This window comes from Chrysemys picta, chromosome 8, assembly GCF_011386835.1.
Source record: "Chrysemys picta bellii isolate R12L10 chromosome 8, ASM1138683v2, whole genome shotgun sequence".
In the NCBI taxonomy this organism is placed as follows: domain Eukaryota; kingdom Metazoa; phylum Chordata; order Testudines; family Emydidae; genus Chrysemys; species Chrysemys picta.
The window spans coordinates 58,288,174-58,307,865 of record NC_088798.1 but is presented as its reverse complement, the minus strand read 5'-3'; the positions used below and the strand labels follow the sequence as shown (position 1 = coordinate 58,307,865).

The following is a 19,692-nucleotide window of genomic DNA, read 5'->3' as shown; positions in this document are numbered from 1 at the left end:
TTATAAGCGTTAAGTTTCACAATACAAGACTGTGGCCCTATCTGCATTAGAGAAATTTGCACCAGTGTATTTACACCACTGCAAACACAAATATCCAGTGCATCTTCATTAGGAGTTGTGTGATGTAGTTACAGTGGAAATCCCTAACATATACTGTACTGCAGAGCATCACTATTGGGGATTCATACTGTTGTCAAATACAGTCATGTAGTTACCACAGTGTGAATTTCTCTAATGGAAGCAGGGCCTGTTCTTCAGAAAACTAGAAGTCGGGGCTACAGCTCCCAAAATTCAGAAGCTAGCTTGGTTAGACCCACCTTAGCACTCTCAGTTGGTATATCTAGGCTTGCTTGTGTTTTGCTGGTGGCTTGGGAAGGCGCAATATATTTTGTTTTTACCTGCCTCAACTGCATTTTTCACTTTTGTAAAGTGTCATGATGGTCTTAATTGGAAGCCAGACAGGTTATTTTTTACTCCATGAAGCCCAGTGGTAGAGTTGGATTGAGTGGTAAATGGGCTGCCCTGTACTTAGGACCCTGACAGGCTTCTTTGACTTTACAACATTATTGTGTGTTTAATGCATTTTCTCTCTCTCTGCTGGGCTGAATTCATTATTTGTGTCTGTCATGCTGCGCTGCTTCAATCGATAGCGCTGCCTTCTCTGTCTAAAAAGCAGCGCATAAAATCGTGGTGACAGCAAGGCTTCAGACGTTAGAGGCCTTGTTAACTTTGTGAGTTATGGAGAAACTGCTCACAGGATGTAGCCAACAAAGTGGATGATGTGCTGCTCCTTCAATCATGGCCATGTCACCCATGTTGTTGTGACGAAAGGTCTGTCATTAACTCATATTATCAGGGACTTAACTCTATAGGTTTAAGCATGGTAAATAAGGTCACTATGTCGTTGTGAAGTCTATGGTTTTATAAAAATATAATAAGTGAATATAATGTAACTGGGATATGCTTCATGCAAAAGGTTTCTTGTTAGGTATCATTACAAAACTTATTATCAACTGAGTATGATCATCCTATTTGTATAAATGTATCACTCTTGTATCTAAAACTAGAAATACAAAATATAACTCTGAGGGCCTATTGTAATTATGCAAAGTGTGGGCCATTAATGGTGGTTTGGAATCTTGATAACTCCCATTAACCAGAACCATTGTTTACAGATGGCTGTGTTTTACCTGTAAGTCTTTCTGTATATGCGTGTGCTGGCAAGTGGGTAATGAAGTCTTGCAGTGACATGTGATCATGTCACCTGAACTGGAATCCATCTTTAACTTGGTGCTTTTCCAGTGAGGTGGGGGGTGGAAACCCAGAGGGACAAAGGGTTCCCGCCTTATGCAAAAGATATATAAAGGGGTGGAACAGAACAGAGAGAGAGAGAGGAGCCATCATGAAGAATCCCCTAGCTATCACCTGAGCTAGAACAAGAGCTGTACCAGGGGAAAGAATTGTGCCCAGGCCTGGAAGGTGTCCAGTCTGAGGAAAAAACTTACTGAAGCATCTCTAAGGGTGAGATTATCTGCATTTAGTTTGATTAGACATATATTTGCGCATTTTATTTTATTTTGCTTGGTGACTTACTTTGTTCTGTCTGTTACTACTTGGAACCACTTAAATCCTACTTTTTGTATTTAATAAAATCACTATTTACTTATTAATTCAGAATATGTATTAATATCTGGGGGAGCAAACAACTGTGCATACCTCTCTATCAGTGTTATAGAGGGCGAACAATTTATAAGTTTACCCTGCATAAGCTTTATACAGGGTAGAATGGATTTATTTGGGTTTAGACCCCATTGGGAGTTGGGCATCTAAGTGCTAAAGACAAGCACACTTCTGTGAGCTGTTTTCAGGTAAACCTGCAGCTTTGGGCTAAGTAGTTCAGATCCTGGGTCTGTGTTGGAGCAGACAGAAGTGTCTGGCTCAGCAAGCCAGGGTGCTAGAGTCAGCCTGAAAGGGAGGCTGGCTGGAGTGATTGAAAGCTGCTGCTTTCCCTATCTCTCCTCTCCCCGGGCTCCCACACCAACTTTCCCTCTTACAGCGCTGTCCTCAGAACTCCCACATTATATGCCTCTTGCCCCAGCAGTCTGTACCTCCCACATATCTTTGCCACCTTTCCCCATTCCCCTATCAACTGTGCAGCTCCTACTCCAACACCTCCCCCGCCTTGTGCCTGCACTAGAGATGCTGCTAGGAGGGGGCCAGACAAGAGTTGCTAAAATAGTTGGGAATTAAGCTGCTCTGCTTTCTAATACCAGGCTTGCTGCACTCTCTGAGCATAGCAATCCTTTTTCTGGGAAGTGACCAGAGGGCGTTGTTGGCATTTGTGACTTTGCCGGCCCTGTGACATGAACATTGAATTTTTAATATATTTGCACAGGAATTCTAAAGGACTCAGCAGGAGCTATCACAGGCAGCCAAGAAATCTAAACAATGAGGACAAATCCTTGTTCATTTGGAGAAGGGACTAAGTTGGGTAGATAAAGGCCCAAGATGAAGCAGCAAGCCAGGAGAGAATAGTTAGGCTTCCTCTACCAATAATAAAATTCACCCCAGCATCTTTATTGCTATCAATAAATTAACTGTTCTGTAAAAGAGTATTACTCTTTTGCTTGAAATGTGTAGCAATTTCTTTTGACATCACACGTGCTCTGCCAATGCATTTGTAAAGTGTTGTGCTACAGGACGATGAGGGAAAAGAATACTGCTTCAATCTCTTTGGAAAGAAATTAATGAGCGTTTGTAGCGGTACTAATCTCCTGGGCACCTTACGTGGAAGAGACTGAATGTTTAATGGAGTTGTGTTTGCATTAGTGGCCTCTTTTCCGGAAATGCACCACTGGAATACAGCATCTTTGAAAGTGTGTAATTATATGCATTACTTTACTTTATAAATACAACCACAAAGGAAGCTAAACCCCAATGATTTTTAGTAAGTTTCACTTTGCAGCCAAAGGTCTCAGAAAATACAGTTGGCTGGTATGGCGTGAAAAGACAACTGAAAATTCACATGTGAATGAGGCAGTGAAGATAGAAAGAGATAGCTAAGTACGAGGGAGGGTGATGGGGTGGGAGGAGGAAGAGGAATTTAAAAAAAAATTCTCAGCCTCTTTAAAACAATATTGAGTTTATTTATTCAAAGTTCAAAAGAGGAAGATGCAACCATTAAAAATAGCTTGTGAACAAAGGTGAAAAATTAACTTTTGTTTTTCTATAATTGTGTTTAATTAATATGAATGTCTTCACTGCCCCTTTATTATTATTGGTTTATTACATATAAGAACTTTCCTAGCCTAATCCCTAGTGAATCAGACCTCCCCATATCTGAGGAGATACTCACAAAGGATGTCATGGTGTTATGCAAGTTTACAGGGCTAGATAGTCAGGAGACTTACTTCATCCCATTTCACAAAAAAATGCAACATTATTATTATTATTAAAATACACGTCATTAGCTTACCCCAAAATCATTCACAAAAATAAGCTCCTTCCTACCAAGTGGATATGGAGAGAGATGGATATTGCTGTTTCATTTTTCTAATGGTTCCAAGATGTTCAGGTTCTATAGTGATAGAGGTGCAATTTATAGAGAAGTACCTATAGATGCCAGGAGATTTACTTATCCTGGTGTGTTTCAGGATTTGGTACTGCAGACTTGTATCTCATTCAGGATGTTGGCAGGTGGCCTGTGAGCAGAATTGTTTTGAGGTAGAGAGATGACCCCGGAAGGGAAGGGGATTGGAGAATGAGAACTTCCATACAGGATGCAGCTGGGACTGCTGCAGTGGGGAATTGATCATCCAGCTTAAATATACTGAAACTGGATTCAAAACCAGGTTTCAGTATAGCTGGCTGGCATATCAGGCCAGCTCTTCAAAACTGGGATGTTAGCACAATACCTGTGCACCCAATCTGGATCTGCACCTTCCACAGCACTGTTTTGTCACTGACTTACCTCACTTCTGCTATTCCAGTTTCTGGCTATCTCCTGAGCAGAGCCTGCTGTGCTTGCAAAATTATTTCGGATCTCTCAGTGCTCTAGCTTGAAACTTCCAGACTCCTTTCTCATTTGTGACCTAAGCCGGTTTTGAATGGAGTTTTCCAGATACTGCATCCCAGAGAGATACTGTATTGGATATATGTATCTCATGTTGCAAGAGCATTTGGCACCATTTACTGTATCCGCTTTCAGATTTTTCCTAGGCTGGTTCCCATTGCATTCGTCTCACACACTTGCATCTTACATGTGTTGGGAGTGTCTTCCTAAAGCATAAAAACATGTCTACTTAATCTAAAGGTAAAGCAGCATAAAAGATTAAAGAATAACATGCTTTGGATAGGAGATAGGGCAAGGAGACCAAATTAATATAGTCAATTTGTGGCTGGGAGTCTGAGAGCATCTCCAACCGGCCTCATAATCCTTCCCTTAGGTTTGTTTGTGTGGGGAGTAAAGATGGTTGAGCCTGGTTGCATATGCTCTCAGCAACGGCATTAAAGCTCTTGAACAGCTGGGAGGGTTTTGCCCTGCTGGGATTTACTGCCACGTGGGAATCCTCCTGATTTAGTAAAAGTGATTTTATGGCATTATCAGATAGTCGTAGTTTGCCAGTCGTTCCTTTCTGTGCTTGCTAAGAATGGACCCTGCCAGGCACCAGGGCAGTCAGTAACCATGGCTTTGGGATTCGTGGTGAAGCGCTACCGCTGCTCTCAGACCAGCTCTTTCTACTATCGGTAGGTCCTCTCATTTTTTCCCCTCTATTCTTTGCAGTACGGAGGTGGAAAAAAGATAAGATAAATGGAAACAAATCTTGCAGTGTTTTCATTTTCTTATTCACTCATTCTACTTAATCCTTGTTTAAAAAAAAAAAGTGGGTGATTTTATCCTGTTTGAGATTTGGGGATAAAAATCTGTATTACGCAATTCGCTATTAAGGCGTGACTCACTCAGGCGCACTCATTCAGCATATATCATTTCTGTCTACATGCTGGAGAGTCCCGGGTGGGGGAGGAGTGGATGAAGCAGGTTGTCGCTAAAGAAATGTCTCACTGGTCATGTTCTAGTGAGTGTTTCTCTTAGCCACTGCTTTCAGGTCTTATGTAGCTGCTTTGTTTTTCAGGAAAAATTGAACAAGCCCACAAAGTTAAGCTTCCTGTCATAAACCTTCCCTTTGTGGATACAGACTCTACCTTGGCTGCCAGTTCAGTTAGCCCCTTTATAAACATCCCCCTTTATGTCAAATGCATTTCTGTAACCCACAGCGCACTGTCAGGCATGCAGAAAGGAGGCTCCACCCTACATAGTACATTTCCATAAATAGCATTTAAATGAAACATTATAGTTAAGTATCTGCTTCAGCAAAATAAAGGAGTCTGAAATGTTAGCAATAGGGACTGTGATTGTCAGAGGAAAAATAATGTTATGATTATGAAATTCAACAGGATGTTCTGTGGCACCGTATGAGATTTATGTTAGACAAGCTGTGATCTGTATGTGGAGAGAGCTCGAAGGGCTTTGAAATTAAACATACATGGTTCAAATAATGAGTTTAGGGCTTTGGGTAGGGCCCTGCAATTAAACAAGTTCTGAATCTCTGTGCTCAGAAAGAGCAGAGGCTCTTGTTTACATTCGAGTTCTATTCATTGTCAACAAATAAACTAAAGTTTCCAAAAGTGAATAAACATACATATAATAAAACTGGTTAGACTCGTAGAATTGTTGACCAAGTAATGGGACATTTGGCTAATTGATAGTTGGAAAACCAAGCAGGGTGTGGTGCTTATAGAATGAATGCTTGCCATGGGAATCCACTGCTTCAGCCCTGGTTGAGTACACCTGTACTTCCGGACTGAGACGCTGTTGCTGACTTTAGGGTTCAGTTCAGCGGACCTGGGATTCCTAATTGCAATGTTGAGCAGAAACTCCACCACACAGGAATCCAGGTTCTCTTTGTTGATTTTGTGGATAAGTATTGAATTAATCCTTTTGATCTTAGGAAGTATCTCTGTTATCGCATCAGTGTTGTGTTGTGGATTTTTCTGAAGCATACAGGCATAACTTTCTGGACAATTTTTTAATTTGAGGACAGTTGAGACAAATGGGTTTTAGTTGGGTGGCTGGGCTGAGCAGGATTCAGCTCTCCTTACTAATATAATTCTAATCAACGTTCTTGAGTTTTACCTTGATTTGTTGATGAAGAAAAAATATTATGGGATTTTGTTCCTTCAGTGCTGTACTTATTTAATGTTTGGGTTTTAGTTTATTGATATTCCCGGAACAATATAATGCTCTCCCTAGTATGTTGAGTAATTGAAAGCCTCTTGTACTTTGTAGTTTGGCTTTTAAATAGGTCAAAATCAGCAGGACAGCTTCATCACCAAAGCAATTAGGTTTTAACCCTTTTCCTCCTTATGCTTGCTAGAATACAGTAGTGGCTCATTAATCGATTGCTGTGCGTCCGATGCTGCCATTGGAAGCCTGAGGTTTTCAGTTCCCAGCCTCCTCTACTCACAACTGAAATCCTCCTGAAAAGGAGAACTATTGAATCATGATGTGCAAGGAGACAGGGTCAGATTGGGGTTGGAGTTGTATGGTAGTGTTGCTGGAGATACCTTGTCAGTAGCGGTGGGATTCGGCGGCTGGGTCAGTAGTTTGGGGCATTGTCAAAGCTCTGATTGAGGAACATGCATACTTCACTGTGAGGACCACTCCCCATCAGCATTTGGAAAGAGGTGAGAAGTTGAAATGTTTCCCCACACATTCCTCCTATCGCTACTTCTCATGATAGAAATGGTTGGTTGGTAATGATGCATTTTAACCATGTTTCCCTTATGCAGAGTTTTTACCATGTGCAGTAGATAGAAGAAATAGTAGGGAAAAGATTACTCATTTAAGGGTCAGTGTAATTGAAATCAGGATTTGGGTAGTTAGTGGGGCTGTTTAATAGAAACAGATTTATGCAAACAACCCTTCCCCCATGCTGGGCCTGCTTGATCTTCCTGTTTATAGTAATCCTGCTTCTCTGGGATTACCTCTCTCTTCACAGACACTCTAAGTAGTACTCATTTTTCCAATAGCTTTCCATCTAATACGGGAAAGGCTCTTTTAATCTGGCATCATCACTGGACATTAGAAAAATAAGTGAGTGGCTTTGAGTTATTAACTGTGTGTCTATGCCAGAGGGGTAACGGGGTGGGCAAATTGTCTATTTTTTTAATTACAACAACAGAATGTTGGATGAAACTATTTTAATAGAAATATTTTAATTGCCTCTGACTGAATTATGTCCCGAGCAACAGTATCATAGATACTAAACAGTTTTACCAATAAATGAAAAATACATTGTGGCAGTTGCAGATGCATTCATTCACTTTTAGCCCAACAAGCAACTCTCCAGTATCACTGTGGTGTCAGAATGAGGTTGAGTTTTAATCAGTTGATAGTTGTTTGCTTGGCAGTGCTGAAAGGAACCGATCACCAAAAAGAAATCTGTGCAGGAGAAAATACAGTCACTTCCAGAAATTGCTAAAAACTTATTCACAGCCCCTCTCCGCTGACCAAACAAGACCATTTTATGTCCAAGTTGATCTGAGAGAAAACCACGTTCAAAATTAGTAGGCTAAAGAGAATGTTTTGTTTTCTCTGCAGCAGATGTTTTAGTCAAAAATTTAGCTTGCGAGGTGGGATATGGTAAATGTCTCCCAGCGGGGGAAGATCATATGTGAAGATAAATAGAACTTCTGTGATGTATTTTTCTTCAGCCCCCGCCCCATTCCTAGTAGGCCACTGACAAGCAGTTTTTTAAAGATATTTTCCCCTCCTTGCCATTCTTTACTATCTAGGACCTAGTTAACTTGTTAAATCCAAGGAAGAGCAATTCGCTCCTTGCTTGAAAGGTCACCTTTGCCTTGTTGCAGAGCATGCTCCCTGAGCCCTGCTGGCTGCTGCTTCTCCCTGCTGTCTTCCAGCTCTAACCTCCTTATAGATGCAGCACCATGGAAACAGGCCCAGTGTTGAGCAGGCTACGCACCGCCAGGAACCTTGTTTGTGTCACCTGAGGGGCAGGATGCAGCATGAAGGATGAGGAGAAGGGATATTACTAAACATATATGGATGGAGTAGCATTTCTTCCTGCCCAGTGTTCCTGCCTGGCTTAAAATTCATCTGAAACTTTTAACTAAAGGCTTGAGATGAAAACTACTGCTGGATTTTGTGCATTTCTTCCTCTGCACATCTGGATTTCTTTTCTGAGATGTAGCCCAGAAAAAGATTTGGAGAGGCTGTGATGTGGCACCACTATGATTTGGGGGTGCACTGCCAGATGGCTGTACAATTGCTTCATGTAGGTGCGCTTGATTGATGTAAATTAGAATGTGTTGGCCATTTTAACCCTAGGATGCTACAAATGTGATGGCTTAATCAGGATTTGTGAAAAGTTGCCTCGTTTTGGAAGGGGTCGTCTGCCTTCTCCTCCCTTCTGACCACCCCCTATTCTTCTGCTGTGAGCTGTTGGGGCTGGAATTAGCTGTTGGTGCTCTCAGCCAGTTGTTCCCTGGCATCATTCACTAAAGGACCTTCTTTTGGAACTGAATTTGCTGAGAATTTGGGAGAGTTGCCACTTGGGTAGCCAAGTGACCTCAGCAGTTCTTTCTTTAGAGGAGAAATTTAAATTAGAGAGAGGATTTTGCATAGAATAATATTAAAGTGGTGCATTGTGGTGTGTGTATTTTAGACTTGCCCTACCTAATTGCAGCAAGTGTTCAATTATACATGGCTGAGGTTTTAGGTTTTCCTTGGTACAAGCTACTGCTGAAACCTATTATAAAAAAATCACAGTGCAGACAAAGTGCTCATACTAATGTTGTCAATTTGTATTTGAAATCTTTTTTGTAGCATCCATCTTATCAGAATGCAGCTGTTCCCTCTGTTTAGATCATTTTAATATATTTAATGTAACCTACATTTTCTCTGAGAATGTCTAAAGATCCCATGTGAATCAACCGGCATGCCAGAAGTAGCTGATTTTGTGCAAAACTAAAATGAGGTGAACTCAGCTTGCTTCTTAATATTTATTCTTCACGGTATCCATGTCTTGGTAAGCTGCCTTAGAACTGGTGAAGATGCAAACAAAAATGCATTTGGAGAAGGCTTCCTGTTTTCAAATATCCCTCAATAAAGCTGCTGCTATCGTATTGAGAGTTTAAGATTTCTTTAATATTACGAAGTATTGGATTTTCTTAAAAAAGAGTTTCAAGGGGAAGTACAATCTTTCAGAGAATAAAGCTGCCAGCATAGCAAATAAAACCGTCCCAATCCTTGAATAGCCATTCGTAAATGTTTTTGCTTTGAAACTAAGGGCTTGTCTACACTTAAAATGCTACAATGGCACAGCTGCGCCGGTGTAGTGCTTCAGTGTAGACACTACTTATGCCAACAGGAGGGGATCTCCCATCAGCGTAGGTAATTCACCTCCCTGGGAGGCAGTAGCTAGGTCGATGGAAGAATTCTAGCATAGTCTGTATGGGGACTTAGGTCACTTAACAATGCTGCTCAGAGGGGTGGATTTTTCACACCCTTGACCGATGTAGTTAAACCGACCTAATTTTCTAGTGTAGACCAGGCCTACATTGTGGCCCAACTATGATGGGAAACCTTGGTGAGAAAGTATTGCTTTAAAGTGCAGCTGTACTCTGAAAAATGTGTGCACTACTACTCACACATCTGCTCCTCCTTATGCTTAGTCTTATTTGCTGTGCATTGCTTAATAGTGATAGGGTTAAGCATGTGCTTAAGTGCTTTGCTGAATCGAGGCCTAGATTAGCAAATATGTTTTTACTGTTTTTATCCCTGTTCACTGTGCAGAATCTAATGCAGTAAGAGGGGGACCTGGATTCTATTCCTTGTTTACTATCAATCATTTCGTTTACTAAATTCCAATTATAGGGATGATCAGTTAGGGATGAGTAGCCCCACCAAAGTAGTGCCATTGAAAGCACAATTTTACCTGCAGAACCTTTTATTCCAGGTAGTGATGCACAAGGAGGAAAGAACCTGAGGTGATAACATTTATTCTGGAGTCAGAAACTGGTACTTTACAGCGCCACTTTGACAGTAGACTGCACTAGGTCTACTTTATTTCATTCAGGCCTTGCCTACACAAACACTTAGCTCACAGCAAGCTGGGATAAGAGTCTACTCTGCACTAGCCTGTAGCACAAGTGCATGTGTGGACCCTCTGCTGCACACCAAAATTACTGTAGTGCACTTTATCTACCCTACTTTGAAACAGTAGATTCAAGCGCACTGACAAGCTTCTAGTGCACGGCATCAGGGTCCACATGGACACTTAGTGCCTGGCAGGGTAGATTTACACCCCAGCTTGTCACAAACTAAGTTTTTGAATAAACAAGCACTAACATACAAGTATCAAATGGAAATTTAATTCTGAAAATATTGTAAACCATTTGACATGCAAAACTCGTCCCAACACTCTAAAGGTGACAAGTTAGCTGGAGGTGTGTGTCTTTGAGAAGTCAGAAAGAACCAAAAGGAGACTGGCGGAATTTATTTGTTTTAGAGTTATAAAGTACTTGTAAAATTGTACAGACTGGTTAACCCATCAGTCTCAATCTTCCTTTGTTTCTGGATCTTGCCAAAGCTTGTTCAGGAGAGGTCTCCCTGACCCCCTCTTATTTTTCCCCTCTTGTCCTCTTTTTCAGGTCTCGTGGACTGCCAAAGCTGAAAGAATCTCGTTCACATGAGTCTTTGCTTAGCCCGGGCAGCGCAGTGGAGGCATTGGATCTTGGGATTGAAGAGAAAGTTTTTGTCAAACCGCTTCACAGCAGTATCCTTGGACAAGACTTCTGCTTTGAGGTAAAGAAACTCCACCCCATAAAAGTACAGATTGCATGGTGTAGTCAGTCAGTATGCATTCCCAGTGTGCACTGTTTTGTGATTTCCTAAGTGGGTGAATAAATCTGTTTTCTCAGACATTTGAGGTTATGATGTAGACCATCATCGTAAGATTCTAAAGTCTTTGGGGTTAATGACGTCCATCAGTCAATGGGAATAAATCTTTTCAGTGACTATACTCTTCTAATTGAATGTTTGTGTATCTGATACATATCTAAGCATTTGTAATGTGTATGCAGATATATGTCTTAAGCTTGCTTGTTTCACTCCTCATAATCTGAATTCTCTTACAATACATTTTAAAAAAAAGTTAAATATGACCAAATTGAGAAGTCAGCTGATATAAGAGCTCTGCTCCAAAAGCCCTGTTCTGGCAGGTTATTGAGGAAAAGCTTGAGTAAACAGAGGCCTTGCAGGTGTCCGGAAGGTCAACAAACTTGAACTTTGTCAGGCAATCAAGGGATTAAATCTGTGGCTCAGGGCTTCTGCTGCCCACTGGCCTTCTCCCTCGCTCCCCTGCATTCATATTATGGGGCTGTTAGCAACAGCACCCCAGCTGATCTTGGTTACCAACATACCATGGGAAGAAAGTGGCCTCTAAGTTAGAAAGGTCTGCAAAGTTAGTGGAAGGCTACTAAAGGTATATTACATAAGTTTGCTTTTAAATTGGATAAACCCTACCTAAAACACATGTCTAAAGCTGACAGGATGAACAGCATATTATCAAGTCCTACTTCAAGGCCATCACACTCAACACAACGTCATGGGCCCACTCGGTCTTCAGTGGAGTTATGCCTGGGATGAATATGGCCCCAGGTGTCTAAATCCCTGACGCAAAGATCTGTTTGCTACCTTGAAAACTGCTCTATCAGAACGCCAAATATATCAGTCTTATCCCTTTTCCTTAAGGGAACACGTTCAGAAGCTGTTCCAACTCATTTCAGAGTAGTATCTGTTGTGTGGATATTGATCTCAAAGGCCCAAAGAGTTAAAGGTGTCTATAATCTTTCACTGTCCAACATTAAATAGAGATAGGTAGGTTTGGGGTTATTTTAAACAGAGGCCTTGGTTTTACTCAGTAACTTGACAAACACCCAAAAGCATTTATTCAAATGAAAAGTTTATTGATTAAACAGAAGAAGGAACAAGAAATCAAAACAGGCATTTATACTGAAACTCAGGTTGAGTGATTATGCAAAAACAAACTTAGTCAAAACCTTTAAAGCTTTTCTCCTTTTGGAGGCAAAAGATCAGTCTCTTATTTTCAGAACAACTTTTCTTTGATGAAAAGGAAAGAGTTAATTTTATTCCAGCGTTGATGTGTAGAGGGCATTTACTTATCCTCGGCTTAACAGACAGACACAAGGCAGAGGAGAGACAGGTGAGAAAAGATGGGTGAAATAAGCTTTTGCTGATGTTTTTGGAACACAGGACCGCTGATTAGTTACAAGAGGATGCTTTTGGCTGGCAAGTCGACCATGACACCTGCTACTTGGATCCTGATTTACGATCTGGTCAGGGATTTCATCTTACTGGATATTTTCTTCATAGACAAGGCAGGCTTGGATGAATACAACATAGTTGACTTCAGGATTCGATGAAAAGCCAAGAGAGTGAGAGATAGAAGGAAAGAAGGGAGGGCATAAAATAACACCACAAAGCAGGGGTTCTCAAACTGGGGGTGGGGACTCCTCAGGGGGTTGGATGGTTCTTACATGGGGTGGAGCTGTCAGCCTCCCACCCCAAACCCCACTTTGCCTCCAGCATTTATAATGGTGTTAAATATATTTAAAAGCATTTTTAATTGATTGGGGGTGGGGGTCGCACTCAGAGGCTTGCTACGTGAAAGGGGTCACCAGTAAAAAAAAGTTTGAGAATCATTGCAACAAAGGAAGGGAAAATGATGCAGGATCTTACGTGCCCCTGCAATGCTGGCAATTATATATCCCTGCTAATGGGCTTGAGGACTGGATGTCACAATCATGTGATGACTTTCAGCACTCACAGGTGAAAACAAAGTACCATGAACAAGATTAAGGCCAGCAGGCCTTCCTCTCAGGAAGAAAGTCCTTTAGATGAGTCAAGGTGAGCTGGGATGAGTTGCAGTGCTGGCAGTTCTGGGGATAAGCTGGGACACCAAGTGGGATGGCAGATGAGAGGGAGAACTGAGCTGAGCTGATCATGTCTTTTTTCAGTCTCTTTAAGAAAGGGTAAAAGTGGATGTCATAGTTCATCTCCCTCGTTATTTTGTCCACCAATTAGGCCTCGTATCCATCACACCAATTTTGGTCTCTTAATTCTGGTTCCACATCTTCCGTTTTTAGTCAGCATAATTTCAACAATCTTTGGGTTATATCAACATGGCCTTTTTGGTTTAGATTAATCAATCTTCTTTGTCTGGTTCTTTTGCACTTGTTACAGCATTCCGCATTATAAACAACTTGACCTATTTTTCATGGTTATTGTAACATCTTATGAACTTTCACATACTTTTTACATCTGAGCTCACAATAGAGGTATACTTTGTAGGCTCAATAGTCACAACATAGCCCATTGGCTGGAAGCACTTCCTATTCTGCTTCAATCTTCCTGGGTAGACGGAAGACAGCTGGCAAAACAAATGCAAAATTTAGTGCTAAAATTTAGTCTTAAAGTGGTTTTACCATGCTCATATATTTGAATGGGACCAAGAACAGGGAGAGCTGGCAAGGCCAAATAAAAATTGAAGCAAAATGTGACTGTTTCCTTATGTGCACAAACAGAGCTAGCGTCTGTTTTGCTCCAAGTGGTGATATCTCTTCCAAATGCAGAGTAAAACATTTTGGCTATTTCAGCCCATTGATGTGTATAGTACCCAGAGTGTGCACTTTTTAGCTTCCTGAAGACAGTATTTCCAGTGACATCCAGCAGGGATTTTTGTGCATCAGACCTTTCATCAACATGTGACTAGCTCTCTCCCTACACCTGCTCTGTTAATGATCACATTGTCTGCCTTGGGGACTTATGGGAATATTGCAAGTATCTAGAGGCTGCAGTTCAGTTAGCATGTGCACAAATTTCAAATTGCTGACTACATCCTTATTTTACAGTCTCTCAGAACATTTGGGTAGAACAGTGTGTTTCCCTTCAGTTTTATACCCATCTGAGCTGAGGTTTTTTTCTCTGCACTCTGTGTCCTTTTCAGGCTTGTTCCTTCCCTGCTCCCATATTTTGCTGCCTCTTTCATATTTGCTCTCAATGCTTGAAAGTCACCTATGACTTTTGCTCCTTTTTCTGCTTTGCAGTCTTGCCAGAACTGGACCTGTTTTTTGTGTTTCAGGTAACCTACTCCAGCGGCAGTAAATGTTTCAGTTGTTCCTCTGCAGCAGAAAGAGACAAGTGGATGGAAAACCTACGCAGGACAGTGCAGCCTAACAAGGTAATAGAAGAGGAAGCTGCAGGAACATTAACACCAGTAAAATGTACATGACATGATTGGATTCTTGTCCAGATGATCTATTAAACCATCACAGAGGTGCTCACCTATTTAATTAAGTTGATCACACCAAAGTAGCTACTGAGGAAGGAGGCCACTCTTGGTGTACCAAAATCTACCAGGCACCACTTTATATAAAGTGCAATAGGCTAAACCTTTAACTAATATATTCCTGTTACCTTGTCTCCTGATCCTCATCTCTAAGAACTTCCATTCATTGAGACTGATCAAGGAACTACCATTGTCAGTCAGGTGAAGCGTCTGGTTGCTAGGCTTTAGATTGGGTTTCTTCTAAAGTGTGACCCAGGAGCAAGGATACAGAGCATCATGGCCCAATAGAGGGGATAGCTCTTGGTAACAGAGTGATGTCTGTCTGTGTTTTAAAACAAAAACATTTTTTTTACTGTTACCAGAAATTTTATGAATCTGCCAGCTGCTGAATGGCAGAAGCGAAGAGCAAGTTTGTGTTCTGAACCAATTTGATCAAATTGATTCAAAGGTGATCAAATAGCGATGTATAAAATACATTCATTGCGTGATCAGTGTTTTCTGTTTGAAAAGAAAATGCTCTTTTTCCTCATCACTTTCTCTAAATCAACGCTAAGCTCTTTGTTCTGCACAGGACAACTGCCGTCGAGCCGAGAATGTGCTCCGTCTCTGGATCATTGAGGCCAAGGACTTGGCCCCCAAGAAGAAATACTTCTGTGAGCTGTGCCTTGACGACACTCTGTTTGCCCGCACCACCAGCAAAACAAAAGCAGACAACATCTTCTGGGGTGAACACTTTGAGTTCTATGGCCTCCCGCCCCTCCATAGCATCACAGTTCACATCTATAAGGATGTGGAGAAGAAGAAGAAAAAAGACAAGAATAACTATGTAGGACTGGTCAACATCCCCATGGCCAGCGTGACTGGCCGTCAGTTTGTAGAAAAGTGGTACCCAGTCAGCACACCTACGCCCAATAAAGGGAAATCAGGGGGGCCTTCCATTCGGATCAAGTCCCGATACCAGACCATCACCATCCTCCCCATGGAACAGTACAAAGAATTTGCAGAGTTTGTTACTAACAACTACACCATGCTGTGCTCAGTGCTGGAGCCTGTGATCAGCGTGAGGAACAAGGAGGAGATGGCCTGTGCTTTGGTGCACATTCTTCAAAGCACTGGCAGAGCCAAGGTAAGAGCAGAAGGAACACGTCACAATGATTCCTGAGGCTCATAAGCATTTCTCATGGGTTTTTAAAAAAATAATTCACAGATTAGGAAGGCTGGGTTTGCATAAATTTAAATAGAGATTAAGATGGGACTAGTATGAGGGGTGTACAGCCCTGGAAATGGGAGTTAGAGGAGGGGAACACTACCAAAGGGGAGAGGCTGTAGAAGGGAAGCAAAGTAAAGCAAAGCAGAATGAGCGTTTTAAAGAAGTTTGGGCAAATCCTTTATAAAAGGAAAGCAATATAGGTGTGCAACACATTACCAAAGGCAGGAGTAGCATCTGTAAGTGCGAATATATTCCAAAGTGCTAGATGTAGACACTTAGAGTAGATAATTATTGCAGGGTTAAACATTAGCCCATGTAGGTGGAAGGGCTTCATAGCATCCTACCATCACAGAAAGTTACATTTGTATCTTGAGTACATAAAACTGTTTCCTGCATTGCTGGATAGGTGATGCACCATGAACACTGTAGCATCAAGGGGCTTGCAAATAAAATTTTGTAAATGTGTCTTATAAACAGTGAACAGCAAGGGTTCACCACAGTTAACATGGGTGATTAGCACTTGGATTAGCCTGTCTGGATTGTGAGTTGCTACTCTGAAAAGCCATACCCGCATTGCTGCATCCTCACACTGATGCAGCACTCACTTGTGTGTGTCACTCAGACTTCTGGGACGTATCCCATGGTTCTTCATTTGCAATAAGCTGAGCTACTCTATGATTCTATCCCAACTTGTCTGTTCTTCTGGGTACACAGGGGGCATTGTGGGAAGACGTTGGAAGACTATCCGTGCTCAAATGGTCACTTTGTCACTGCAAAGCGGGTAGATTACCAGCCTGAGTGAAAGTGGAACCCAAGCTCTACCTCTATGACCCCCAGCTGTACCAGCTACCCTGAGTTTTTAAAGCACAGCCAAACTTGGATGAGCCGGGTGTTGTGTGTGGACGGGAATGTTTACATAATCCTTTAACTTTTATGTACTATATTTACCATCTTCCACTGCACATGTCCCTCTCGATAGAATGTCCTTTATGACCAAGCGTGATGAGAATTCATACAATATCATTTGCTTGTCTGATCTAGAGCAGTTTACAGCTAGAGTAGCTCCTATAGCATTGAACTGTAATAATTCTGGCAAGCCATCTCCAGATTCCTTCAATGTTCCTTGCAACAGTTAAGTAAATTAGCATGTTAAAGCTCTACCTTTGTAGTGCTTGTATTTTGGATTCTAATGTACTGGTGAAATCTTACAATGTAGGATATTACAACCTGGAGCTCTCAAGTGATCAATCCAGGATTTTATTATATTGTTGTTACGCTTGAATCTCACTAATTTACACTGATTGAGAAAACTATTGCCAATTTTTAGAGAAAATAAAAAGGTAAGTAAATAACAATAAAGCAAGGGTAATGTAGTTTGGTTGTAGTTATTAGAGACTTCCTAGTATACTAGTAATGTGCTTCAGTAAATTTTGTGAAGTAGCATTTTAGGGATGTGAGACCTCATGACCTCTAACTGTGTGAGAGGCTGCCACTTTTTTTTCCTGCAGATTAGCAAGCTTCTGTTTTATTATTCACGGAGGCTTGATGGGATGTTAAAAGATGTAGAAAACAAACAAAAATTTGGTCTCTGCCCCCAGGAGCCTTATAGTGTCTGAGGCTGGATTCTGGAAGGAGCTGATTGCTTTCTGTGGGATGCTGAGTGCCCTCAGTTCCCGCTGGAGTAAGCAGCTGAGGAATTTGATTACCACGCAGGACTGGGTCCTGTATTAGGAGCTTGCAGTCTGCTTTGATTCTTGCCCTTTGTTCTGTCTGGCGTGCCTGATAGCCTGAATGCAGTTCAACACAATGCTAAATCAAGGCATAGTAGGAGTGCTAACTTCGTCTCCCAAATCCCCAGCCCATTTTATGCTCATTAATTTCATTGGTCTAAATCCTTCTTAATAAAATTCCTTTATTCAATAAAAAGTTGGATTTGCTTTCCTCCTGATATTTTGAGTTTGGATAGCAGGGAAACAGAGCTAGTTATCTCTAACATACATCAGTAAAGCATGACTATAACATGTCAGCCATGGAGGAGTGAATATGTCATAAAATGTCAAAAAAGCGTGGTTGAAGAGATTTTTTATTTAGCGGCTTGCTTCCACCTTTCTAATTTTACCCACCAGTCCCAGCTGCTATTCCAATTTTAGAAATGAGTCCAAAAATGACAGAGCTGGGGATCTGTATTGGCCTATGCAGTCAGGTACACAAATGTGAGGGGAACTCTAGCTAATCTGTATAGCCCCCAGTGCTGTAATATCTGCATGCCTTCCCCGAGGCCAGGCACTTCAGTTCAATAATCCTCTCATCCTGTTTTGAAGAGTGCAGGGCTCCTTTTACTCTTCCCATCTGGGTTCTAAAGTCATTGAAAGAGCATAGCATGATTCTGTTTGGTTAATAAACCTTATTCCTGCTGGACTTTTTCCCTCAGGACTTCTTGACCGATCTGGTGATGTCTGAGGTAGATCGCTGTGGGGAGCATGATGTTTTGATCTTCAGGGAGAATACACTTGCCACCAAAGCCATTGAGGAGTACCTAAAGCTGGTAGGACAGAAGTATCTTCATGATGCACTAGGTAAGAAAGTACCAGTCTCTCTCTCTCTCTCTCTGTCTCTCTCTCTCTCTCTTTCACAGAACCTAGAGCCAAATACTGTCAGAGCAATCCACCAAGTAACATGGCTGTGCTTTGAGTATCCTCATGGGAAATGCATTGACTGCTACTCCAGCCTCAAGGCTGGAGTTGGTTCTATGGCTCTAGGACCGCCGTGTACTGAGATTCATGGCCCCTTGCCACATAGCACCAGATCCACTGGCCTCAGCCAGTGCATACAACGGCACAGGGATCTTTCACCTAGGGGACTTGTGGCATGTCCCTTGCGTGTACTCCTGAAATGCTGCTCTCTCACCATGTGCAGTAGAACCTCACTGGTTCTGCTGCATCTGGGCCCTTCTTGTTTATGGAGTGCAGAGACAAGATTTGGCTCCTAAGATTTGCAGCAGCTGAAAAAAGATCACACTCACTTCTGTGTGGATTTAAGGGGTCCCGTTTAATGGTTATCTCATCCCAATGCTCTACATTTTTCTAGGTACCATCTTTTCCCTTGTTTCTCCTTATTGATTTAAATGTCATATGTCTTCCTTATGATTTATGAATCATTCAGTATGAAGTACATGAATAGGGATAAAGGTGATTTTGATAATCTAACAACTAGGAAAGATACTGACAATATAGATGAAGTTCAGTGCTTTTGCATCGTGCAAGATTTGCATCTGGATATTGCTGGTGAATCCAGTATCACGTATAATCCCAGCTGAAAGAAGCTAAGTGGAAATTTCAAGAAAGGGTCAGAAGTGTTCTGCGTAAACTTACATAGCCCCTTTGGTGGGGGAAAGGAATCGTAATGTTGAAGATGTTCCATACAGCAGGGCAGCCCAAAGTCCCACCTGAAAACTGATATGCACCTAGGGGTGTGAGGCTGAGTGCAAAGCTGATCATCCACTGTATTTTATTGCTGGGGCACCTCCAACCAAGCTGTTCCTGTTCATTTGTCAAGGAAGATACAAGTCCAAGCCAGTATTGGGGTTGGGTGCATGTATGTATTATAATAAAGATTTGACAATTTGTATACACACTATACAGTAGCATTGAGCTACTGGCAAATTTCCAGGGTGGCCCTCTGAGTCACAAGCATTGGTCATGACCTCTGCTTTTAAGCAATTAATTCAATACCCTGAGAGTCACGTTTCTCTTAATCCCACCCTAACCTTCTAATCCTGCACCAGATGCAAACAGAAATATTCAGGGTTACATGTGGCCAGCTGGAGAGAATGAGGCTGTGAGGCTAGTGAGCATCACAAACCAGGAGAACCTGCTTCAAGCTGTTCCAGTGACCCTTTGAGATGCTTGTCTGAAGTGCTCTTTACTTAAGGAAAAGAACAGAATCAGTTGTTCTCCAGGTGCTCATCTCAGCCTACATGCTTAGCTCTTGCTCTTGTGATGTCCCAGGTCTCAAACCCAGACCTAGGAGACC

At 41.8% G+C, this 19,692-nt stretch overlaps 1 protein-coding gene across 16 annotated transcripts in view; it reads left to right on the top strand.

Moving 5' to 3' along the window:
* The window catches only part of RASAL2 (RAS protein activator like 2), a 273,501-nt gene that overhangs the window by 220,915 nt on the left and 32,894 nt on the right, over positions 1–19,692 (top strand). For all 16 annotated transcript variants that reach the window (XM_005304207.5, XM_005304210.5, XM_065554538.1 and 13 more), the window contains 4 exons: positions 10,732–10,885; positions 14,244–14,342; positions 15,022–15,576; positions 18,092–18,236. In XM_005304207.5, the coding sequence (XP_005304264.2) occupies positions 10,732–10,885; positions 14,244–14,342; positions 15,022–15,576; positions 18,092–18,236 (953 nt within the window). The remainder of the gene's footprint in view (positions 1–10,731; positions 10,886–14,243; positions 14,343–15,021; positions 15,577–18,091; positions 18,237–19,692) is intronic.